Source organism: Meriones unguiculatus, chromosome 21 (assembly GCF_030254825.1).
Source record: "Meriones unguiculatus strain TT.TT164.6M chromosome 21, Bangor_MerUng_6.1, whole genome shotgun sequence".
Lineage (NCBI taxonomy): Eukaryota > Metazoa > Chordata > Mammalia > Rodentia > Muridae > Meriones > Meriones unguiculatus.
In genome coordinates, this window is record NC_083368.1 from 50,448,030 (window position 1) to 50,474,726 (window position 26,697).

Here is a 26,697-nt window from a genome sequence, read left to right on the forward strand (position 1 = left end):
TATCTTATTTTTAAATAACTTTTGTTATTCTTTTAACTTTTTGTTGGTGATGGGGTGATGGTGGTGGCGGTGGAGGCCTGGCGGTGAAGGTAGCGTGTGTGTGTGTGTGTGTGTGTGTGTGTGTGTGTGTGTATGTGTGTGTTTGTGTGTGTGTGTGTGTGTATGTGTGTGTTCCTAAGTAAATACAACATGCTCTGTCCATATGCCTGGCTCAGGTATTATTGCAGAAGAAAAAGCAAAAAGATTATAAGAGCCAGAGGAACAGAAAGTTTCCTGTGAGGTTTTTTTTTTTTTTCTACAGTAATGTCAGTAGCTGCAGGCATGAAATCTCACCAAACATGTGTAAACATGACCTGAACAAGGAAGGATAGCAGCAACCATGCCAACATGGCTGGGAGGGGGTGTTCACCAGGCTTTAACCACAGAGAAACAACTACAGACAACTAAAAGATGCCGAGAAATAGTTTTCCCCAGGGAAGGGTACACCAATTGATTGTCTAGGGCCGAGGAGGTTCTGGCTCAGTGGTGAAGGAGCTTGCTGGCAAACCAGAGGGCATGGGTTTGAGTCTAGAATCACACCTAAAAGCCAGGAGTGACACCGAGCACCTATAACCCTGGCTCCCATAAAACAAACTCCAATTCCTAACAAAAATCTAAACTGGAGAACAACCAGCAGCCACTAAACCTAACAAGGAAGGGGAGTGGTGCTAGGGGGTGTAGCCGAAAGGGCAGGGCAGTGAGGCAGGCCAAGTGAAATGACATCTCTGAAACTTAAGCTGCATGGCAGCAGATCAGGGTACGATAAATTAGTTTCCTCTATGAATTTTAAGTTAGCATCTGATAACCTTGAAAATAGCTGTTGTGAATAAAATAGCTGTGCGGCAGACGGATGGCACGCCTTGGGGCGGGGGGCGGGGGGCGGGGGGACACTGGCAGCTGTTTGCAAAGCCATCCCTGCAATGGATTAACGGAGAATTCCACGAGGGACCAGGTCTTTAGCATGGTGGCACGCTGCCCTTGGTAAACATTTTTATCAAGGGCTTAAATTTAGACACATGAGTGACTCTGGAGCGAGTACAAAGCCTGGATCATGGAACCCTCCTAGGACACACGTCAGACTCAAGACCAAGCAGGCCCAATCAGTACAATCAAATCTAACAGGAATAAATGAATATAAAGTTCTTCATTTACATTAAACAAAATCAAGCTCTGAATGGAGGAAAACCTGACATCAAAGGGAAAGATCTGACAACTTAACAAACTAACTTGACCAAAAATTCATGAGCCAAAAATGTGATTTGATTGCTTAGAGAGAACTAATATAATTCCAGTCTGCATGAATATTCAAAGAAACGTAATCTCTGAAATGTGGCAAGTTAGCATCTCCATTGTAGCCAATTCTGGCCAGACCACATCTGGAACACTGTGCTTAATTTGAGACACTCACTTTAAGAGAGACAATAATGAACTAAAGAATGTCCAAGAAACACAGCCAGGAAGGGAAGTGAATGTGAAATCCAATATGATAAAAGGTTAAAAAAGCTATGTGTACTAAGCCTGGAAGACTAAAAGGAAAATGTCAATTAGCTTCAAATACTGTGGTATCCAGTGACGAGGGAACACTTTTATTGTTCTGCTTTTTGATTTACCCCAAATAAGGACCATGGTACAGAATTTAGAGCCCATTCTGAGAAGACAGCATCTTTTCAGTCTCCTCCGCTTCTTATGGAGCAAGCACTGGCCTCCAGCATCAGGGAAGCCCAAGGGCTGAGACTCCAGTGACTTGCCCAGGCTGACTGGCTGCTTCAGGCAGCCCTCGGAGCACCCACAATGCAACCTTTTCAAGACTACATCAGCACCTCAACCAGAGTTCTGATTCCCATCAGGCTCAGTAATAAGGCGTGAAAAAAGAAAGGCCATGTGTGTCTTGACAAAAAAGCTTTTATGTTAAAAGCTGATGTTATACACATAATACCCTATGCTCTAGACAAACGAATGCACAAGTCACTTTTTTAAAATGAAGAAAGCTTAGTTAATTAGATTCTGCATAGCATTTAGCTATGTAAAAACAGCTAAATCTGCCAGTCACATTCAGCTTCAATTTATAGATTTCACATTACCATTAGTTGCACCAGTGAAAATGTAGTGTCAGTGTTGTTCCAAAAATGCTTTAAAGGATAACAATACCATAGAGGAATAAAGCATATACATTTTTATAAAACAGTCATAAAGCAGCTTTCTGTCTTTAGGGACAGAAAGAAAGAGTTTGATGCAAGAGAACTAGAGACAAATTCAAGCCATCTTAGAACCTGACATAACACAGACACTGTAAGTCTTGAAATTAAATTTGGATTTTTAAAATACAAAAAAGAGCAAAATCAATGCAAGAGAGAATCTACTAATTACCTAATTTGGAGATGGAAAAATACTTCTTGAGTTTAAGAGTCAGAGAAACTGAATGGGAAAACCTACAGCCTCAAGTATGTAAACACTACTCTTCTCTTTTAAAAGTCAAAGGCACCTTAAGTTGAGAAAAACAAACTGTCTGCAGAAACTATAGTTTTAATAAGAGAACTGGTTAATAGCTTATTATAAAGGTGTCTTATAAATCAATATGGATCAATTTGAATGGTCAAAGGAAATTTTATAAAAAAAAATACGAAAAAGAGAAAAAAAATCCACTTCTCATGCACACACAAAGGTCTAATCTAACAAACGATAAAATAAGCCATTAAAAATTTCTAGAATTGGAAACTCTAAAACATGTACACATGGTTTAACTCAATAATCTCACTTAAAATTTGTATTTTAAGGAAATAGATAGGTAGTTTTGACTTTTTAAGATTACAAAATCGTAACATACATTTTTAAACAATGAGATATAATCAGCCATACTGTAAGGAGTATTTAATACAGGAAGTTACACACCAAGTGAAGAAACTATGTGCATTAAGTCAGCTGAAATGGAAAAAAAACGACAATATTTCTGCACGGTGAGCTGACCTAACCGGCTTTCCTCTTTGTGCTTTCCCATGGTTTCCAAATTTCCCAACATACACAACACAAGAAGGCAAGCTAGACAACCACCATCTGTTAGAGTTTATGAAGAGTTTGTAAGAGTCAGGGCTGGAGAGATGGCTCGTCGGGTAAGAGTGCTCCTGTTTTTGCTAGATTCCCAGCACCCATGTCAGTGGCTCACAACCACCTGTAACTCCAGCCCAAGGGACAATCTAATACTTCTGGGCTGCATAGGCATCAACCCACATACCACTCACTCACACACACACACACACACACACACACACACACACACCTCACATATGTGTCCTTGACCATTAATTCCACTTTCAGAAATTCACCCTAAGGAATAAACAAAGGTATAAAAATGAAAAAAAAAAATCTGTGTAAAGGAAAGTTAAATGAAAAACTTGGCAGTCAAAGAGGAACGTTTTCACAAATGTTACAACCACAGGACAAACTGCTATGAGCCATGAAGATGCTACTTAAGAACGTTAATCCAAAAGAACAATGTTAGAGAAAACAGTTTAATACTGTTATAACATAAAAGAAAGTACAAAACACTTATGTACAATGTGATCCAAATTTCATCATAACATACGAATGATGGACATGTAAAGATAGGAAGAAAAAAAGACTTTTTAAAAGGCGATGGAACTTATCTACTTAATAGACTTTGTTTTTCAGTGAACATGTGTTGCTTTTTAAAGGATAAATTATAGCTCCAAAAGTTGTGTTAGGCTTTAATTCTACATACTTGGTTGCTCCGTCATCGTATGTTGCCATTAATACCACTGTCCCGTCTTGTATGGTCTTCAGAAATTCAATGAATGGGGCCACATCTGAAGAAGAATTGGAAATGTTCTCTGTAAATAATGGAATTACTATACAATAATCTCTAAAATTAATATTATACGAAGTTTGCCTAAAATACTTGTTTCTCATGAAAAATAATGTGTAGTTAAGATGGACAAATCTTAGAAAAAGCTTAAAAAAAAAACCTCAAGTTTCTCAAATCCACTTAGGGAATTATTTAAAAAAAAGAAAAAAAAGAATCCACTAAACAAGACTGCCAAATTTATTCCTTCATATGATCCCTCCATTTCCTAATTCATTTCTCAGCTCTAAATTATCCTGTGTCTTTCATACTCGTATCATCTGGGCAAATAAAAATCCATAGCAAATTCTTGTAAGAGCATCACTTGTAAAGCGAGGACCTCAGTGATCTCTCAGAAATAGGTAACTAGGTCTACAACCATAGGAAGCCTGATTCTGAGGTCCATGTAGAGCTTTGAGGAGCAGTGGGAGTCACGGCCTTAAATGTTAATATGGGTGCTATTATCCGACCCTCTATAAAACAAATTTTTCTGTAAAGAGGCAAATCCAAATAGAGTTTCTAGGTCCATCATTTTGTAACAAACTGGGGAAGGTAACTAAAAGTCAAACTAGTTATGGCCAACATTGGTCCTCTTATGCATCGAGTGCCCAGGAACGTCACAGTAATCCAGCTCACTGACTGCAAGCTGGTGTTGCCAGACAGGCTGGTTAGGTGCTAAAGCATTTTCCATCATGAGCTCTTTGCAATGTTAGTTTTTGTTATAGACCACAAGTCTAAAACTACTCCAAAACTATATTTCTTCAAGCCTTCTCAATTTTTTTTTAACGTCAAGGATTCCAAAGATGTTTCTCTAACTGATTATATTTTACACAAAGAGCATTTGCAATGCAGAAACATAAATGCCAACAAGTCATTAACATTGATATGAAAAGACGACACTGAACTGCTATTATTTCTGAACCAGGAAGAGTCTCTGGCAGCAGTTCGGCTCTGAGAATGGGCAATGAGAGCGATACCAGAGCTCTGTTTACATGCCTGATTTCAACGGCTTCACGGCAGAGTCTCCATGTTATAAATTATACCAAGAGCAATTATGCCCTCAGAGTTTAAAATTGATGGGAACGGTGTAATTTAATATAGCTCTGACAGCTATGAAACATTCTCTAAAACTTAAATAAATAACACACAGCATCTTATTAAAAGCTGAAGAAATACTAGACACATTAGCTCGTCTTGAAAGTGAACATAGATGTCTGGAATCCTGAAGGCTACTGGCTTATAGGACATATGTAGACAGGCCAGGGAACCCGAACGTAAGCCAGGGGCTGGCCTGCCTTCCTTAAAGATGAAATCCTGGCGGCTGCAAAGATGGCGGAGAGGTGAGGAGCGCTTACTGCTCTTCCAGAGGACTTGAATTCGGTTCCCAGCACCCACATCAGGCAGCTCACAATGCCCATAACTCCAGCTCTAGAAGTCCAGTGCCTCAGGCCTCCTCAGGCACCTGCAGCCATGTGTACATACCAACATGCAGACATACATACGCCTACACATCATTAAAATAAAAACAATCTTAAAAAAAAAGAAACCTTAAAAAAAAGGCACCCTTTGGGGAGACAGTGCTTGCTCTGCATGATGGCCACCTCTTCCTGTCCCTAGGACTCCCAAACATGGAAGGAAAAACAAAACAAAAAAATAATCTGTGGCTTGTTCTCAGTCCAGGAAATTACAAAGAAAAGTCTAAACCTCTTTCAAATGTTTACTGCTGTAATAGCACAGTCTAAAGGTGAAAATAGGAAGAATTAGTGGAATTACTGCTGGTTTTTTTCTCATATACTAAAGGCTCCCTTCTGATTAACTTTTGAGATTCAAAAACCGTACAAAGGCCTATTAAAACACTGTGAGAATTGGTTATCCTGTTCTTTTGATGATTCTAATTTTCATGCAGGAATCTAGACAAACTCGGGCCTTTGGGTCGGTTGTCCTGTCACTCATGGGGCACTTCAAATCTAACCGGACTCTCAATCACACACAACTTTCCTGCCACAACCGAAGCACATGCACCATCCCATAGTGAGACCACAGGGAGGGAGACAAAACGGAAATGTAAACAGTGGCACAGCTCTCTCTCAACTGGGCTCAGTGTTTTGGCAGCAGGGACACAGTACAAGTCACACGTACCTCCTCCCCACATGTCAAAATATTTGGTGTCCAACACCTCCCCCGTTTTTCCTGAAAGAGACAGAGTACGTATTAAGTCACACGGCTGAAATATCAGGGTAGAAAGAACGGTCTTACCCAATGAATGACGTGAACTCATTAACAGCAGGGACTGCTTGTAGAACTCACAATCTGAATCACACACATAAATGTTCATCACCGAGTTCAGATCGATTCTAACGCTACCCTTCCTTTTTATGTGCGCTCATCACCCTGTAAGAATTACCACCCATACATCACCTTTACGGCAAAGAAATTACCTGCCTACATCAGAATGGAAACGCGCTCTATATTAAAGCTATTTTCAAAAAATTCGCACTTATCTTACTTTTAGTAAATAGATAAAGAGACATTAAAATGTCTATTGGGGAAAGCGAAAGTACAAAGCCATCTAACCAGCACCTCCGAACACAGCAAGCAATGCCCTTCCCCTCTGGGGTGGGGTGAACTGTGGGTAGTTTCTGCTGGCCCCAGGCACTTACAGCAACCTGTGCCCGAACAGGGTCAGCTGCACACACGTAGCGCCCTGCAACGCCATGGGCTGAATGCTTAAGACTCACTTCTGGAACACTCACTACGCACAGGGTGCAACGGACTCATTTCCAGCAATAACCCTGCGAGAGATTGTGAACGGTACTGAAAGCTCACAACAAATTATGACTCTATTCCTCCCTCTACCTATCTCACGATCCACCACCCTTTGTCATTTTACAGACCCGTACTCCCGTCTTTCTTTTTCATACTGAGAATTTTGAAAGATACAGCAAGATGGCACCAACTTAGCATTAGATTTGTAGTTTGGTAATTTCACAAGGTTGCCACACAGTGACATGGCTACAATGTGCCCAAGAAGACATGCTACTCATAGGTAGATTCCCTTTTTTCAAAAGATTGATTTATTTATTATGTATACAGTGTGCTTTTTGTCTGTGTGCACACCTGCACACCACAAGAGGGCGTGTGTGTGTGTGTGTGTGTGTGTGTATATATATATATATATACATACATATATATGTACTGATTACATTGATAAAGTACAATAATTATTCTTACCGTTTACCAAGGCAACATTTATTCCTCTTCCAACATTATTCTTAACACCACTCATTAAACTAAAGGGAAAGAAGGCAAACATTAGAATTACACAGTATAATTATAAACTTGTCACAGAAATAAAATAAAAAAAGAGTATTATACACATATCAAATATTCAACTTAGCAAACTGAAAAACATTTACTACAGCAAAGATGGCCTTAGGTTGAGTCAACTATGATGTCAACTCAAATAATACTTCATAAAACCAAATAATATGCCTGAAGGCATAATAGTGCTAGAGAGATGGTTCAGTGGTTACAGCCATGCCCTACCCATAAAGAGGATGAACATGCACGTCAGAAGGCCAGCAACCTCATCAGGGGGATCCAATGCCCTGTCAACACCTGCACTTTTGTGTACTTACCCAGACACAAATGAAAATAAATTCCCTAAAATAACAGCCTCCTGGCTGACGTGCCACAGTTACCACTCTGTAATACCGTGCAGCGCCATCTGAGTCATCCCTTCAGCCCACGGCACCACAGGACACAATCTCTGCCTTCTCAAGAAGCTAAAGAACAGATCATCTCTTCTTCATCTTCCATAGGCGCACTGTGATACCAGGGCGTGAAATGCTATATAAACATTTTTAAATTCATTCCTTCATTCATTCTAATTTATTCACTTTGTATCCTAGCTGTAGCCCCCTCCCTTGTCTCCTCCAAGTCCCACTCTCCCTCCCTTTTTTCCTCCCATGCCCCTCCCCTAGTCCACTGATAAGGGAGGTCCTCTTCCCCTTCTATCTGACCCTAGCCTATCAGGTCTCATCAGGACTGGCTGCATCATCTTCCTCTATGACCTGGCAAGGCTGCACCCTCCAGAGGGAGGTGATCAAAGAGCCACCACTGAGATCATGTCAGAGACAGTCCTTGTCCCCCTTACTAGGGAACCCACTTGGAAACTGAGCAGCCTATGGGCTTCCTCTGAACACTGGGATCTAGGTCCTTGGTTGGAGTAGCGGTCTTTGCACTACTCCCTGGACCCAGGTTTTTGGCTCTGATGGTCTCCTTGTGGAGCTCCTGTCTCCAGGTCTTTCTATCTCTTCCTTCTTTCATGAGGTTTACTACCCTCTGCCCAAAGTATCTGAAGCTAGAGGGGTAGCAGAGCACTGTCATGCCCATGTCACCTCACTGTGAATATTTTCCTAGTCATTATCAACATAACCGTTCTCTGCTCTCAGAGGAAATGTTGTGCTGCTAATTATCACACCACAGCCACACACGGGCTACCTGAGACAGCCAACTTCGCTGCAACTTACCGACCATTAGCGATTCCAGGTGACACTGTGAGACGGAGGGCACAGTGGCACACTGGGTTGCCAGCAGCGCACTTTGTTTAAGCTGACACCAAAATCTGTAGGTAATGTTAAAAGAATTGAAGGTATTTGCAACCTTCTCAGTAGTGTATTGAAAGAGAGGCGCCGGACAGACATATAAGCATACACGTATACATACAAAAGACACATACACTCACACGTATACTGCAAATTTCTGATAGAATGTGTGGCACATAATTGCAGATGAAATCTAAATACTTTGCCATATATTCCTCTTTATCAACTGATTCTCACAGAAACTGTCAAGTGACTTCCACAGAACTTGTATCTGTAACTGAACTACAGTTGCAGTGAATATAATTCTAACGCATACTGAGTGATGAGAAGGACAAAGTAAAGAAAAACCGAAATAATGTTGACGCTTCATTTATTCGGTGATAAGAATGTCTCTACTAAATCAAATCAATTTTCGGTACTAGCCAGTTATTCCCTCGTTCTGTTTGCTGCAGTGTGATAACTGCAAACCAAACAGGATATTATGACATACATCTAGGTCTCATCTACATAATTAACATTTTCTCCTCTTTTTCTGAAGTCTAGGTCTTAATTCCAAAACCTTACTGTGAAGCAACAGACAGTAATCCCTATAATGTCTCTACAAAGGAATACACTCAAAAACAGTGACTAAATAGAAGAAAAACTTCTTAAAATGTTATATTATCATATATTATAAATATGAATCGCTTTCATTAATTCCAATAATTTTGCATGTGTTTAGCACATACTTATAATCACTTATCTTATTACCCTCCATCATCTTCCACTGGCCACTCCTACCTCTTCTTCCCAAATAGTCCTCTCAAATGGAAAAAAAATAATCATAAAACTCAAAGTAATGCAATTTGAAAGCAGAAAAAAAAATAGCTAGAGGAATGGTAGACTTAAGGCCTCCCCTATTAGCGGTATCAGCGGGTACAGTGAATGTAAGTAGTTCAAACATACCAAGTAAAGACAGAGGGAGAACCATGGTTGCTACAGAACCAAACTCATAATGATGACAACAAATTCATCAGGATACAGGTAAGCGAAAGTAAAAGGGTAAGAATGATATTACGCAAACAATTAAAATGATGAAATATCAATAATCATCAATCAATTTTAAAAACAAACCAAATGAAAATTTCTCTGTGGTGACTTTAAAAAGTGCAAGACACTATAGCAATTAGGAAGACACATATCAAGACGTCAATGACATACAACTTCACTCCTACTTGGCACCATAGTCTCTAGGCATGTGGAGGACCCAGGACTTTACACACTGTTGGTGCAACGGTCAACAGATGGGGTCCCTTTGGAAAACAACAGGTCCTCCAAAAGCCAGACAGCTATCTGAACCAAAAGTCCCCTACAGTACAAGCACAGAGAGTGAAAACACATCCACACAAAACCTGTATAGAAATGTTTCAGAAACACTGTTCTTGACAGTGAGAAAGTGGAAATAATTCATACACCTATCAACCTGATTCAGGGCAAAGCAAGTGAGGCATATCTATAATGGAAAATCATTCAGTCATGGAAAGAATTAACGAATATGAGCTACAAAGTAGATGAACCTTGACAACATTATACCAAGTGAAAAAGCCAGTTACCGAAGACCACAGATGATACGCCTATATAAAACATCAAAAATATGGTGACCCATAGAGACAGAAGCCAACAAGGTTATTTAGGACTTAGGTGTGGAGTGTGGAATAGAATGAAAGGGAAGGAGGGAAGGAAGGAAGGAAGGAAGGAAAGAAGGAAGGAAGGAAGGAAGGAAGGAGAAAAAAGAAAGAATGAAAGAAAGAGAAAGAAAAAAGAAAGAGAAAGAGAGAGAGAGAGAAAGAAAGGAAGGAAGGAAGGAAGGAAGGAAGGAAGGAAGGAAGGAAGAAAGAAAGAAAGATTGGGGGGAAAGCCTAAAATGACCATGGCAGAGTTGGTACAAGATACTGAACCACACTACAAACCAGTGACTACTGCACGCTACAGAAGAGTTAGTGTGGGTATATAAACTACATCTCCAAGCTGTTTAAACAGAAGAATTTGTCTTCAACACACAAAGGTGGGCCTAAGTGGAGGAGGAGCACACCTTTGACCCCAGCACTCAGGGAGGCAGGTGATCTCTGTGAGTTGGAGGCCAGCCTGGGCTACAGAGTGAGTTTCAGCTCATCCAAGGCTACACAGAGAAGCCCTGTCTTGAAAAACAAAATAGATGAACATAAGCTTCACCACAGAAGGACAACTGGCGGGGCTGCCTCAGAGGAGGGGCACGTCAGGGCGTGTGGGGCTCCGAGGAAGCACATTCGATGCTACCCAAAAGACCTGGTTACCATTAAGTGTTGGTTAATAATCACACACCAGAGACTTTTCAAGCAGACACCATCTTGAAAGCATACTCTGTATTCCAAAAAACGTAAAAGTCCATCACAGAAGAAAGGCAGCAGAATGCACAGTGCCACAGGCTTCCCACAAGGGGGCAGCAGCCTATCAAATTTTAAACAGAATTAAATTGGGAGATAATTTCCTAAGCGTGTTGAGAAAGTTTTCAGACTCTTATTGGTGTTATACATACAGGAAAACCTGCCATCAATGGGGAAAAAAAATGCCACAAAAGATACCCAACACACAAAGAGTAGTCACGGCTATTAAAATATTTACTTTATTCTTTACAACCTTGAAGGCCTTCTGGCCTGCATACCTTCAGACAAAAACCAAAACAACCAAACAAAAGAACCATAAAGGAAAAGCCAGAAACACTATATACTTTCAAATACAGTTTTGCTCACATACCTGCTACCAGCTCTGGCTACGTTAAACATCTTGGAAGGAGCTTGCCTGAGTACTGAAAATAGTTCTGGTTCTGCAGGTGAAACCTCTACAACTCTGACAAATAACAAATGTGCCACAGGGAGCAAAATCAGCCCTCCCCAGACATGGCAATCTAGAGTACTCTTCTTAACGGTGCGTTCCTGAACTCCAAGCAGGTGCAAGGATACACTCATTTTTATTATGTACTTACACACTTGTACTTGCAGGATAGACAAGCACAAATAAAGTCATTATGAGTAGAAACGCTATGTCAAGCAGGGGGCACAACTAGCCATGGCTCTCCCATTGTTCTTAATTCCACTGCGTGAGTCACTTTATATAGCTAGGAAACTAGTTTTTCAATACGAATGAGATTGTAACACAGGGAGAACCTGAAAGCCTTCTCGGCACACTTAGGAAACTATCTCAATCCTTTAACTGCATCACTCAGAAGTTCATGTGTGACCTGGCCCACTCACTTCTAGAACTTTCTTCCCTATGGCCCGTGAGCATGAGCCTCCTCTCTGGGATGTTCAGAAACTCCTGGTCTACCTCTGGCTGTCTCCCGATCCCTAGGTTCTCAGACTACACTCAGTGTCTTAGAATCTATCCACAACAGTCTAAAGTCGGACCTTTCCCCTCACTGACATCTCCAGCTGGGGTCTACTTCACTCCACTCATAAGCATCTCTCATGCCCACTGCCTGCACAGCTGGGGTCCGGACTGACAGTCATTTGCTTGCATTTACTTTTTAGGTACCTGTCACCCCTGCTCAACTGTACGTTACATGACACCTAGCTTTCTTGGCAACCAAATGAAAAAGCAACTAAAAGGCAGGTTTGCAACTTCGGAGGGAGGAACTTGTGACAGCTGGCTAGGCAGGAGGACAACTTCAACCATCCTGTCTGGAACACTGCAATCCGAGAGCCGCGCAGCGCACCCCTGAGCAGGGTGAGCGCCACAGGCCTGCCATGACCAGCAGGTCACTTCACACCTCAGCGCGCAGCATCCAAGCATCAAAATGAAAGAAACTGGCCTACATTCCTCGACAGGGGAAACCACACTCAATAAGCACTTAAACAGATGGAGGAATGGGTGATCACTGGGCAAGCAGTCTCCTTACGTTAGCATCGTTGAAAAGCCTCATAAGCTTTTCATATAGAAATAAATAGAAAGAAAGGCTCTGGACTAGGAAATGTCCCCTGCGGTAGCCACACTGGAGATCTCTGGTCAATGGTGAAGCTCTTCTACAGAGAGACCAGCTTCATGACCTGAGAGCTATAAAACTTCATCAATTGTTAATTTCTCGTGGGAATGGCAGAATGGTTCCTTCAATGCAGCTGATGAGTGGGCAGCCTCAATTTTTTGGTCAAACGATCTACAACCCGGTACAAATCCTACACGACATGCCCACCATCCTAGGACTAAAGGCTCTGGCTCTAAGCCTGGTTGGTTATACTAAGCCCTCCTGCCAACAGACATTTATCTTCTGACCTACGTCACTGTGGTTGGAAAACCAGCTTTGGAAAAGCGTTTAACCTCTTCCATGCACTAAACTCCATGCTTCAAAGAGGTGGAAAAAGGAAGCAGCTTATCTGTTGGGTGAGGTATTCCAAAAGAAGTTTTGTCCTATTATTTAAACTCAAATGTGCACTCTTCAGTGAAACAAAGGGGACTGTTTCTAAAGGCCTAGAAACTTCCAAAGCCCATGTACTTTGCTGTATCATTAAACAGATCCGGGATACTTAAGTCAGAAGGTAACCAGTTGGTTGACAGTGGCTGCTCATTATTAGCATGGCTTAATGGGCATCAATTATTAAGAAAGTGTTGCCCCATGAGATCAATCCTTCCCTAGTTCACTGAAAATTAATTTAAAAACTCTATCTGAAACTCACACGAAAAGAGCTGGGAGAACCAGCCCCATTTGCCCTGCTTAACTGTCTTCTTACTCTTCAGACCACATAGACTAAAGTCACATCCATTATTTTACCTGAATTCTAAATGAGCTCATGTCCCCAGATGAAAAAGAACTAAAAGCTGGGTTTGCAATGTCAGAGGCAGGAACCTGTGACAGCTGGCGAGGCAGGAGGACGATAGCCATGTCCTAGGTAGAGCATTGCAACCCAGGAGCTGCTCAGCGCAGCCTAGAGCAGGGTGAGCTCAACAGGCCTGCCATGACCACCAGGTCACTTCAGCACGCAGCATCCAAGTATCAGAAATGAAAGACACTGGCCTAAAATGGGAAGCAGTCATTGCTCTGGGAAAAGCTGTTAATGGGACTTTGCTCTGACACTACAGATTTTTATACGGGATCTGGGGTCAAGAGCCCTGTGGAGACACTGAGCGGTTAAAATATGCCAACCATGATTGGAGAAATGCTTTTTTATTTTAATGAATTTAAATGAATTTCCCCCCCTAGTATTTCAGAGTCAAAGGGAACAGCCATGTGCATCTTTACCCAAAAGCCAAATGACTACAGGTCCCTCGATCACTCTCTTAATGCATAGGGAAAAGAAAAGCCATACAGCAGTAACTGAAATTACAGACTGTTCGTAAAAGCATCTCCGAAGCACCACGGCCCTCAGGTCCACCAGCCATCCCTCAAGGCCTTCGTGTTCCGGGCCAGCCAGTACTCACACGTTGTCTTCCAGGCAGATCTTGGGTCCCACCACGTTGGCAGCTCCACTAGCCATTTTAAAAGCAAAATGCTTCTCCGGGCACGCTTTTGAGATCCCACATTTATACCTGGGGGGCTTCGTAGCTTGGGAAGAATAGAAATAGGTTTGAGATTTCTTAGAACACAAATTAATAAGATTTTACAATCAGCTTATTTTAGCCCTCAAACCATATACACAAAAACATTGAGGTATACCTCGTTAAGGCTAGCTCAGTGATTAGGAGAACCAGCTGCTTTTCCAGAGGACCCAGGTTCAATTCCCAGTACCCACTCACTCTAGTTCCCTAACTCTAGTTCCAAAGACTCAGATGCACTCTACCAGCCTCTTGGAGCACCAGGAACACATATAGTACATATACATACATGTGGGCAAAACACCATGCATATAAAAAGAAATGATTAAGAAGGAGAGATACACATACTTTAAAAAAAAATAAACAAATAATAAAAACTTTTAAAATCTTCCAAAATATTTTTCTCTAAGGGTATCAAAGAACAGGAAAGGAAGGAAGGCAAAGGCCCCAAAATAAAAGGACTCAAGAACTCAATTCAGATGCTCCTGGGGAAGGAGCTAACCACTGACAGAAACAGAACCTGCTGAATGATCTAGCTGAGCAAGGCTGATGCTATTTAAATTATTCTTGAAGATACCTTCATATTTCTGGGTGCCTGAGGCTTTTGAATTGCTCTTCTGCATGTCTGGTCCCAAACTAGAATCAGTAAAAGCATGGTCCTTCCCTCCACCCAGGTACAAGCTGCAGCTGTCTCCTCTATTTGCCTATTTGCCGAAGCCCATAAGCAGAGCAAAAGCCCATTGAGAATAAGGAACCTATGAGACTAGCCCGGCCAACTCAACTTCTCTCCCTGGGGACCTATTCACAAATGCCCATACTGCATGTACATAAGCTCTCATATGGCCACACACAGGACAAAGACCTATAAAACAGCAAGGCAGGGGACTTACAACGAGTGGCCGAGTCCAGCGCGGATCGAGCTGGGGAGAGAAACAGCATCGTTAGAAAGCACGGGCCTCCTGGCCACTACCTACTTTAAACATACTAAAGCGCCTCATAGGGCTAGAAATGTGTGTTTGGATGACGGCTCACACACCGTACACAGCAACACCGCCTCAGAAACACTGTACCTTTCTACCGTGTAGTTCATTATAGACAAGTGTGTGCTGCAATCATGGACAGTGACGTTTTATTACCGAAACATCACTTTAAACTTCATAGGTTGTTTAATTACTTAACACAAACTTCAATTCTACCCAGAAAGTTAGTCTGAAAACATTCCTTTACAATCTATAGACTTCGGTCAGTGTGTGTTGGTAAATCGAAATGCTGCTGTTCCTGCCAGGGACCCACAGTCCTGAAGAATGCATGCATATAAACCTGTCTTGGGGGTTGGGGAGGATTTGGGAGTAAAGAAGGGAGGGTGAACGCTGGGAAAACCTTAGCTTCGTCAGAAAAGAACTGCATTGGGCATAATAAAATTAGTGCTTCTACTGAGAGTTTCTTGGTTCATCAGCTCAAGAAAGGGCATAGGTCAACTCTTAACACCCACAGTGGGTCTCAACCCCTCTATGACAGTTACACTTAGTGCTCTCAAAAGCCCCGGTGTCTGATCCTAGTCCAGGAAATCTTAACACAGATCATCAAAGTACTGTGGACAGCAGGTTCCTGATTTGGCTAATAAGTACACAGTAAGATAAATGTTGGCCAGCTGTCTAACTATAAATAGTCACTCAGCTTTAACTTCTGTACTATTTTTGATAACTGTGAATTTCCTGTAAGTCTATTATTCAAATTATGGAACAGAAAGTCGAAGCTGAGAGACAGTATGTAGATTTTAAAGAGAGAAGACCAGGTCAACAGTTCCAGCACTCAATAGAACACTTAGTAGAACATTATATACCATTAAAGTCACACAGCTATAATGTGGGGAAAGGAGAATGCATGGAACACAGCAAAACTGCCTCCCCACTCCAGAACCTAAATACAGAAATGATTCTTAGGAAAGAGAGCCTTGAACAAGCATATAACAAAACAGAAAGGGGGAGAAGAGGGGGTGGTGGGGACCATAAATTCAAGTGCTGGGGTTTCCTTAGCTCATTCATTCCATTTCCCCGTGTAATTACAGAGCCTTGGCCCAATGCTTTCCCTTTTTTAAATAAGAAAGCTGAAGCCCAGAACAGAATCAGCAATATGAAGACTAAAAATTCTCAACTTTGGTTTGTCTTTAAAAAGGAAAGGGAGGAGATAGCTCGGTGAGTAGGTGGGGATTTAACACCAAGCCTGCTGGTCCCCAGGACCCAGATGCTGCCAGGAGAGAACTGACTCTCTCAGGTTGTCCTCTGACCATTCATGTGCTGTGGCACATGTGTACCTACGCTCATATACACATACAACACACACACACTAATAACGGCAATTAAGAAAAAAATGCAGTCAAGAAAAAACAATTAGCCAGGCAACGGCAACACATGCCTTTAATCCCAGCACTCAGGAGGTACAGACAGGCAGAACTCTGAGTTCAAGGTCAGCCTGTTCTACAGAGCAAGTTCCAGGACAGCCACGGCTACACAGAGAAACCTCAACTCAGAAAACAAAACAAACAAAAATTAATGGTAGAATGAATGAATTAATTAATTAATGAAAAGAGTGTTATCATCAGTTAAAATCAGGAACTTTAGTCTCCCTGACCTGTGCAAGGCTGATTAGATAGTGGATGGTCTGATCTGTGATAATAAGGACAGTGGGATCTGAGCAGGGCTAGAACAGCACCACTCATTCCTCTACGCTGGCTCTGTCAAGTACTTCTCGATGGTCATCCCAAACACGAACCATTCAAACATAGTCATCCCATTTCAGAGACAAGAAAACCGAGGACAGACCCTCTAACTGGTGTTTGTTTAGGTCATAACTGTAACTGGTGGAGCTAGCTTTTATTTTTTAGTTTATTTTAAATCTTTCTCTACAGTTATTTACATGTATGCATATGTGTGTATATGTGGGTACACGTATGCCCAGGGACACATGTGGAGATCTCAGAGGATCATTTCCAGGACTCAGCTCTCTCCTTCTACCCAGTGGGTCCTAGGCATTAAACTCAAGCGGTCAGGCTTGAGGACAAGTGTATTTACCTGCTAAGCCACCCTACCAGTCCAGTTGGCTTTTAAAACCATCTCAGGTAGCACGCAGGCCCGCTGTACCACTTCTACAGGGTGAATACGTAAAGAGAAAGCACCAGTCGTTCCCAGAGCAGAAAGCTAGGCTAGGGACCTTTTACAGTAACCCTCTGACTGGAGAGGCTCCAATCTGAGTCTATCTACACACATCCTGCTGACGAAATCTGGGGGGGGGGGGGAGTGCTAGTTCTGGGGGAAGAAAATATGAGAGGTGTTGAGGGTTTGTTTGTTTGTTTTGTTTTGTTTTTTAAGTAGACAGACTCAGAGATACTGAGGAAAGAAGACAGGCAGGGCTCAGACTGAGAAATGGAGCAGTTGCTGGGATGGTGCAAAGGAAGGAGTGTCTGCGGTTGGTCTGATGCTTGTACTTGGATGCTGATAACTGGTTCTCAAGATCTGGTTACTGCCTGGATACACCTAGCCTTCTTGTGTAAGCCTACCTGATTGGCTGATTAAACAGCCTACACCTGGACAGGGCAGAATGGGGTAGGTGTGGCTAAGGTTTCCAGGCTTTCAGTTCAAGAGAATCAGGGGAAACAGACTGGACAGGAAGAGAGGAGGCAGGAGAAGGCTATGACATGTTAGCATGGAGAAGGAACTATGTGGGCCAGGATGGTGTGGATGGAGAAAACATCAAGATGAAAATTATAAGCAGGTATTTACAGGATTATGGATGGAAGATGGTTAAGGCAGATGGCATTGGATGGGAGCTGGGAGGTGGATGGTGAGGTTATTGAGAGAGCATAGATGGAATTATTTGCCCAGCCCAAGGGTGTTTTAAGGCAATTATAAAATCTAACAGGTGTCTGTGTTTTATTTGGTTGTGAAAGTGGGTTAAATAATAGTGCCATGATAACCTCAGGGCAAATAATAGATACTATACAGCCCAACACTCTTTTTATTTACAACAATGGAGTCAAAGACACTGGCTTGGCTCTACAAGTATTTCTATGTTCATTCACACAAAGAGATGATCAAAACACTTTACCTGTATTCAAGACCTTTATAACCATGTAAGGAAGTGTGTGTGTGTGTGTGTGTGTGTGTGTGTGTGTGTGTATCACCAGTGATAGGCTCTATCTACCGTGTTTTAAGATATTTGTTGAGGACCTAAGAGGAACAATATGGAGGCCAGCTAGAAACAAGAGCTGGGATTAAGATAGAAACTGGAAAACAGCAAACAGATGCAGACATCCAGAGAGAACAGAATCCTAGGACATCAACCATCAAGTAACAACCAAAGAAGACGACAGTTAGGAGTGGTGAACAGCGAGAAGGAAAGGGTGAGTAACTAAAACATGATGAAATCAGGATTGGAGAGTTGGCTCAGTTAAGAACACTTGTTATTGTAGCAAAGGACCCGAGTTCGGTTCCCAGCACCCACATGGAGGCCCACCAGCTCCCTGGCATGAAGAGCAAATGGGGAGCACAGACGTACAGGCAAGCAAAACACTCATACACATAAAACAGTAAAAATAAATGTAAAAAAAAATGAAAAAGAGCAAATCAGTTTGCTTGTTGAATTTCGGATGTCAAGCCTGTAATTGCTACTTAATTAAAAGCAGTTTCATGGAAATCACTTCATTAGTCATCAAATTTTTGGGTATATATATATCTCCAAGGGACTTGTGTTAGCTGATAAGATGCTTGAAGGTAAAGAAACTCTCCCGAAGCACTTTTTACAAAGGAGAGTTATTTTTATCCAATACCCATCAAAACTAAAAGATTTCCCCGAGGCCTGCAACGATGAGAATGTGAGACCCTGGAGACAAGCAGATGAACTGTCTTTCATCAACACGGGGCATTGCTAAAGTATCACGCACAAGCACAAACACAACTGCCCCTCCTCACCTGCAGGCTCTGCGTCTGACTTCACTTGATACCCATAATCTTTCATTTCTCTCAGACAACACGTCCAGGAATGGACACAAACCTGTCGGATTCATCAGACTTCCATGAATGCCTTTCCATTAAGTCAGACTAGAGGAATAGAACTGCTTTGCACCTGAGGTTTTAATTCTAGCTCAAGTAATCTATGCATCTACTACTTCCCGGTGGCTTAACTATGGAAGGGTAGAAACAGCCAGGTCCACGCCATTCACCGCAGCAGTATCTGTAGAGATGATCTGGACGTCGTTCAGTTCTGTGCTTGCTGAATGCCCATGCCGGAAACTAACAGTGCATTTAATCACAGCTGGGGCAGGACTGCCAGGCTGTGTTCAGGACCATGTCCTGTCTGTGACACTTTACTGTTCCTACGAGGTTCCTACAGGGGGAAACTAAGTCAAGAGTATCCAGCGCCTCTGGGTACTGTTTGTTACAAACAGAGGGTGACACTATAATTCCTTCAGGTTTAAGTCTTGTTTAGAAAATTGCCATGATGTGCTTGGGGGCGGGGTCTGCTGAGCACTGAATCTAGGTCATGTTAAGCCAGGTATGTCTAGCATCCTACCACTGAGCTACATCCTCCTGCTAAAACACCGTGTTTAGGGGTTTAGAACTCTAGTTGTAGTTTTTTTTCCTTTCTGCCTTTTAGATTTTATTCTACTCTTTTAGATCACAACCTATCTTGGTACTTTCAATATTAACCATGGACAAATTTTTCATTCTTCCTGTCCGGAAATATCTGTTTTCTTTTTCTAAAGCAATACAATGTAAAAATCCCGAGTCAATGAGCTTAGTGGTGCACACCTTTAATCCCAGCACTCGGGAGGCAGATCTCTGATTTTGAGGTTAGCCTGGTTTACAGAGTAAATTCCAGGACAGCCGGAACTACACAGAGAAACCATGTCTCGAAAAATTAACAAACAAAAAAGCCTGAGCCAAAATGATCTGTTTAGCCGTGGATCTCTGATTCGTATGCCTTCTCTTGGGCTTTTTCCCTTTTCATAGTTTGTCTTGTCCAACTTCAATGTAATGGTTTTTGTTTCACCTTACTATATATATATTTTTTTTTGGCATGTTTGATGCCATCTCTTAGAAGCCTGTTTTTCTCTAATGAGAGACAGAGAGGGAGTAGGTGGATCTGGCTGGGGGTGGTGGGGAAGAACCAGGAGGAACAGAGGAAGACGAAACTGTAATGGAGATATATTATGTGAGAAGAGAATCTATTTCCAATAAAAAAGGAAAAAATTATCTGTTCAAGCTACTAAGTTATTACAAAGGAAGTTGAAAGAAAACTCACCAGCGCATGAACTGTAGTTAACTCTGTGGGTAATTAGAAACCAGGGTCCTGAAACCAACCTAGGCGCATGCAAATCTGATGACCTTTGCTAAATTAAGCTGGATGGTAAATAAGCGGTTAAGAGAACTAACATATTCTAAACAAGAAACGAAACAAGCCCCACAGTTCATATCTGCACCAGTTCAATCTAGACTGAAATCCAATAAATAACATTTTATAGATAAAATGCACTACAGTTAGAAGACTAAAACAAAACACTTGCCCTCAACAGTGCCTAAATCTAACAGGTGGAACACAAGTAACCAAAAGGTTTATGTCTAAAAGTTCAGGGACGCTACGAACCCGCCCACATGCCACCCTGGGTGGGGAGGAAAGGGCGAGACACCACGCCTCCCCGAGCAGCCACTGGGACTGAACTGCTGCAGTGGGAGGGAGAACCATCTCCTCCAGGGATGGGGCCACTGCAGAGGCACCCAGGTTCGGCAGACAACCCCGAACCCACGCTCCTGGGATCAAGCCTAAACGGAATGGGACTCAAAACAACAAAAACCAAAGGCATGAAACTAGGAGGAGGACGTGGGAGCAGGAGTGGGAAGGGGACAAACCTGTAATGGAGTGTGCACAATCAAAACATGTCTTACACGTGTATGAAATTGACACAGATTTTTTTTTTATAAAAAGCATTAAGTTTGTACTAAAAATATAAAACGGAAAACAGCAAAAAAAAAAAAAAAAGTCATAAAAGTAGGGGGGGGGATAAAACTTACCAAATAGATTTCCTAAGCTTGCATCCATTTTAATTTCAAATACTTGAGAAATAACATAAAACGTCAATAAAAACACTGCCACAGCCACCACCAACTTTGCGGCTCCTGGGGGGGGGAAAAAGGCACAAATAACTCAGGATGGTTTATAAGCCAAAAGAACTTCTGATATGCAAATGCTACATTTCTACGGAAACAGTAAGACCAACGCAGTTCTATGTTGGGATGGCCAAGACGGTAATGTCCCTGGATTTATAACGAGTAGGTCCACACCCACCAAGTTAAGGATTGTTCTCCCAATCAAAGAACTCTCAGATGCCGGGTGACTTGAGACGCTAGTCCAGGCTGCTTTGGGGAGGGTAGGGAGGTACCTACCATCAGCTGCTGGCTGACCACAGGTGCCCTGGTGAGGGGAACACCTCAACTGTGCCTGCAGGACCACATGCTCCTAATCCTTGCCAATCCTAAAGAGCAGTGCCCGCCAGGGAGGACGCAAAACAACAGATCTTCTGGGGAGGCAAAGACCAGGACATCTAGGAAGTGGGGAGCTGAAGAGAAATGTACTATCCTATCAGCAACCCATTTCCTGGAGCCACATGAGCCCACAAGAACGGCAAACACCACCTAGTTTAAGACAGGGCATTTCTCCTGCAGAACAGGCTTGGACATCACAAACACTGGCTATGTGAAAAGCTCCAGAGGGCACACGCCTCGACTTTAGACTTTGCGTCTTTATGGTACCTTACAATAGTCGTCACACCTGCTTACAATGAATCATCTCTTACTCCTTGCTACCCCAATCTAGGAATCAAATCACAAAGCACAAGGTAGGAAAGGGAGTGGGCCAATAGCGGAACAACAACTTCTCTAGCCACCTCTGGATTTCAGCGTGTTTACTCGGAAACAGTATTAGCTTATTTGTGTCTGCACAATCTTATCTGGAGGGTTTGATCTCTACTGAGAGTAAAGAGGTTGACAAAATCTACAGTCATCTAACCTGAAAGAGAAAAAAAATCCCAGTGATGAAGGAGTGCCCTAAGATTACAGATAAGCCAGTGGCTGGATGTGGGCCAGAACTCAAGCCTCCCCCCAAAAGACCTGGCGATCTCCAGAGTACCCCATTCTACACTAAATGACAAATTCTTCTTCTGCCAAACTCAACATAAGAAATATATATATATATTTTAAAGTTCATCTAATCTCTTATGTCATTGACCCAAAAGAATAGTCTAGATCCTTAGAGGGGAGGGGCAGGGAGGAACTGAAGATGTTTGGAAAGGGGGCTGACGCTGAAAGCCATCCACAACCAGAGCCCCCTCAGTGCTATTTAAAGATGCTCTATTCACAGCTAGAGGATACAAGAAAAATCTCTGTACCTTCCTCCCAAGTTGGATGTGAATCTAAAACTTCTCTGAAAAACAAAGCCTTAAAAAAATTTTTCTATTAACACAGGAATGAAGTGGCAATGAGTCCACCCAACTGCCTAATCCTTCTCACCTCCCCCTCCTCACTTCTCCCCTCCACAGGCTGCTTCCTGTTTTTTTGGAGCAACTACTGACTGCCTACATTTTACCCTGTAAGAGAGAAAAATTCCATTTGGTTTGGACCGCCTTCTCTCAGGATTTCATACAACGCATGCTCGCAACACATACATATGCTCAATAGATGAATGCTAGCAGGCGGCACACACTGTTTTTATCAAGACGGGGACCAGTGGCTTGATCGTGACAGATCACGTTAGTCTTCTACTTCATTTTCTAGCCACACATAATAGGGATATGCCCTCATTGTCTCCTAAAGTAGATGAATGAAACCTGCAGTATGCAAGGCCAAACTTGCTTTTAGGGTCACATCAGTGGTAGCCTTTCAAAGATTTACTTATTTGACTTTACACATCACTGTTTTTGCCTGTGTGTACACATGTGTATGGCTGGTGCCCGTGGAAGTCAGAAGTGGGTGTCGGATGGTTGAGAGTCACCGTGCGGGTGCTAGGAACTCAGCCTGGGTCCTCTGCATCAAGAGCGTTGCTCTTACCCGCTCTGAGTCTCTCAGAAGAACCTGTTCACTCACTGGTCTAGAACAAGGAAGAACCAGACGCTCCAAGAGACAGACAAGTTAGCAGCACAGACACTTGAGTCTCCACAGCGGTAGAGTGGAGCTTCCTACAGAACGTGGTCTCTAGGGCTGGTCCCAATGTCCAATGCTGAACTCGGAAGGGACTTAGAATATCACAACCGCAACGGCCATTCCCCACCAGATGCGTCATTCGCTCTTCCAGCCACTGACAGCAGTGCCTTGAGTCTGATCTCACATTTATAAACCAAGGATCATTACACTCCAGGCTATGTGAGCCTTTCAGAGCAACCAGAAACTATTTTCATTTAGAAGAACTTCATTAGTTCAGAGCCGTGAACTCAGAACTAACAGTCCTTACTCGTCTATCAAAGGCAGGGGCCCCAAGAACTAAGCCAAGAAAAGCACAAACATAAAAACTAGATGATGAAATTCATTTCACTAAGAATGAATTTAGGACTGTGTGCAAAATAAGAATGTTCTCTGATTACCACATTTAAACAATGTATTTAAAAATCCACAGGGGACCACAGCTATGGATTGTCCTGCTGAACCCAAGAACGTACAGAAACAAAAAGCAAAGCAAACAAAGTAAGAGGCTACATGTCTTTAAAAACACAAACAAACTCTTGGTTTCTGGAACCTTCTTCTGGAACAAGTGTTTAACTACTTCAAAATGATGTTTTGTAACTTCACAACACAGAGAATTTAATTTTTCAAATTTCTACTAAAGCATGTGCAGCAACCTCCAGTTAACTTGGTTCAGTAATCATGGTGTTTGATCAACTCCACTTCATTCTATGCAACTCTAAGCAAACTATGAAAAGCTGCTTGTCCACCTGCCTCAGCTCCTGGCATCTCTGAGAGACGACTCTAGGAAAATACTTGGTTTGCTTGTAAGAAAATGACAATTATGAATAATTATCTCGAGTGGAAAAACAACCTGTTTTCTCCTGTTACACAGACTTAGCAGAATTCCTCAGAGCAATGCTCCTTTGGTGTTGTGGGAGGGTTGTGGCTGGAGGCAGTCTAGCAGAAACAAACTTATTTTCACTTTTATGTAGGGAAAGGCCAGTTGGGTACTTATGGATCTACCCTTCAAAAATGCTTACCAATATCTATGTTAATACTATGGACTTTACAAGGATTTTCAATGTATATAACACGTTACTTCAGATTGCTCTTAATGTTCTGGATTTGTACCTAGACTAATAATTCAAAGCAAAAACACATTTTCTGTAAATTCTTCATATATATTACACTCAACTGCACATAGGAGAAAGTTCTATCTTAGAATTCCTTTTTACTTAGTTGCTAGAACTTAGAAAGAAAAGGTCAGTCTCTGCATTTTCCAAGTTATTCTTTGAATATATGTACTATTTGGAAAATACGTTTACCCCATAAAATAAAGATTAATATTTGCCGTAATTTCAATATAAGTTTCATCTACAAAAACATGTAATAATGAACACATGTAATAATTACCTCATGGACAGGTGGTAATTTGCTGACTATGTAAAATGAAAAGGCTAAGCATGATTTAGTTTATTTAAGCCTGGAACTTAACTTTCAGAAACATTATAGGTACAATGGCACAAGTATACAACCTCTGAGGCCTGAAGACAGCTTGAAACCAGCTTGGAAGGAACCAAGATCCACCACAAAAGGAAGTTGGAGAAGGAATATGAAGATGAAGAAGAATTAATCAATTATGCACCCTTTCCTTTAGCCATTATTGAGCGAACAGGTTATAAAAAATTATAAAATAAAAATACCATTTTCATCGGATTAAATAAATATCTTACCTGCTACCCTCATTTTTCCTTTTTCAGTTTATGGCACTTCTCAGAAACAAGGTCCTAAAATCAAAAGAAAAGGCCAACACCATGAATTATACTATAAGGATATTCCTCCTTAGATTGAGTTTAATTTAGAAGACATACATAAAACCAATTAAGTAAATACCATGACATTTCTAAGTTTTCTATGAAGAGCATTCTTTAATGAAAAACTCTTTATCATTGGTCACTCCTTGCAAGCGTCTCCCACTAGCTGTGTCCTTTGCTCCTCTGAATGAATACGCAAGGGCACGTGCCCTCATGCCTGTGCCTACAGAGGATGGCTGTCGCCCGCGGTGAACACGCATCCATGAGGAACTCCCAACATTCAGAGTCAAACACTGCTTTGTACATCCTGTCAACACGCTCTTTACGAATAACAGAAACCATTGGTAGAAACGGAGTTTAGACAGGCCAGTTCATGCCAGCACACACCAAGTAAGAGCCAAAGGTAACCTGTATCACCCAGTTGCCCAAGGATTGGTAACTTCCTGGAACACTGGAGGTTATGATTCTTGGGAAATAACAAGCCACGTGCTTTTGTACCCCAAAACAAGTTTTTTTGCACTGGAAATGCCTGATTGGATGTCAGGGAATGGGAGGTGTGAGGACACAGACAGGAAATATGTCAGGATGTATGCTTGCCCCTGATTGGACCTGATGGGAAATATGGTGGCCTTGTAGTTTTACCTTTTTAAGCTTCTGCAAAATGTAGCCATTTTCTGGGAACCCAGGAATGGACTTGGCCACAGTCCACTCTGCTGGCCACTATTTAATAAAGCTTGCTTCAAATTTGACTCAGAATCGTGGCAGTGGTCTTATTCTCAGATTAACAGAGGCCACTTCGTTTTTCATGATGTAATTTGAGTATCACTGTTGTAAGCATTCACAGCATACACTGGCTCTAATACCAAATCCTCTTTATGCTTTTCCATTTCCATAGGCAAAATAACAGATCTAGAAGTTTAGAATTACAATTTTAAGTATGTCAGCAATTATCATTACTGACAGAATGATATACATCAAACAAAGAAACTATTCTTTGATATTATTTTAACAACTGGTGTGTGTGTATGTGTGTGTGTGTGTGTGTGTTTGTTTGCTTTTCCTTCCTACAACACAACTCAGAATACAGCTAGATACTGCTTCAGCCAACATTCTGTAAAACAACAGAATTCAAAAGGTGAGTTTTGAGTAATGGATCCTATTAATCAGAAATATATTATTTCTCTGATCTCTTTGCACATGTACTGTGGCACACAGGTCCCCAAACACAAGCATGCACACACATAAGCATGCACACTCAGAAGCATGCACACACATATTGATTTAATAATTCAGATAGCTCATCTACCCCCGCCTCAAAAAACAAAAACAAAAACAAAAAAAAAAAGCAGACGTTTCCCTGAAGAACACTGAAAAGACTATTATCCACTTTTCCTTATTCACTGAGAAGAGCAGTAGGGTGGGAAGCCTGCATGGCCCCCAACCTCACCAGCCGTAGCTGGCTCCCTTTCTTCTGCACATCTAACCTGAAGAAAGAACATCAACACTTAACTGAGTTGTTGGCTATTGGTATTTTTTTCCTTTGTTATCTATGTGAATGCCTTCTATAGAATAGCCAAAGTCAATGCTATTTAAATCTATTTAAAGTCCTTAGCCACCAGCCAGAATTCTGG

General features: G+C 41.9%; 1 protein-coding gene across 1 annotated transcript in view; it reads right to left on the reverse strand.

Moving 5' to 3' along the window:
• Fam3c (FAM3 metabolism regulating signaling molecule C) overlaps positions 1–26,697 on the reverse strand; it is a 45,190-nt gene that overhangs the window by 7,429 nt on the left and 11,064 nt on the right. The window contains exons 2-8 of the mRNA XM_021655307.2: positions 24,986–25,039; positions 21,111–21,215; positions 14,934–14,963; positions 13,930–14,053; positions 7,127–7,185; positions 6,035–6,085; positions 3,776–3,860 (exon numbers count right to left, since the gene is read on the reverse strand). Of these exons, the coding sequence (XP_021510982.1) occupies positions 3,776–3,860; positions 6,035–6,085; positions 7,127–7,185; positions 13,930–14,053; positions 14,934–14,963; positions 21,111–21,215; positions 24,986–24,998 (467 nt within the window). The 5' untranslated portion in view covers positions 24,999–25,039. The remainder of the gene's footprint in view (positions 1–3,775; positions 3,861–6,034; positions 6,086–7,126; positions 7,186–13,929; positions 14,054–14,933; positions 14,964–21,110; positions 21,216–24,985; positions 25,040–26,697) is intronic.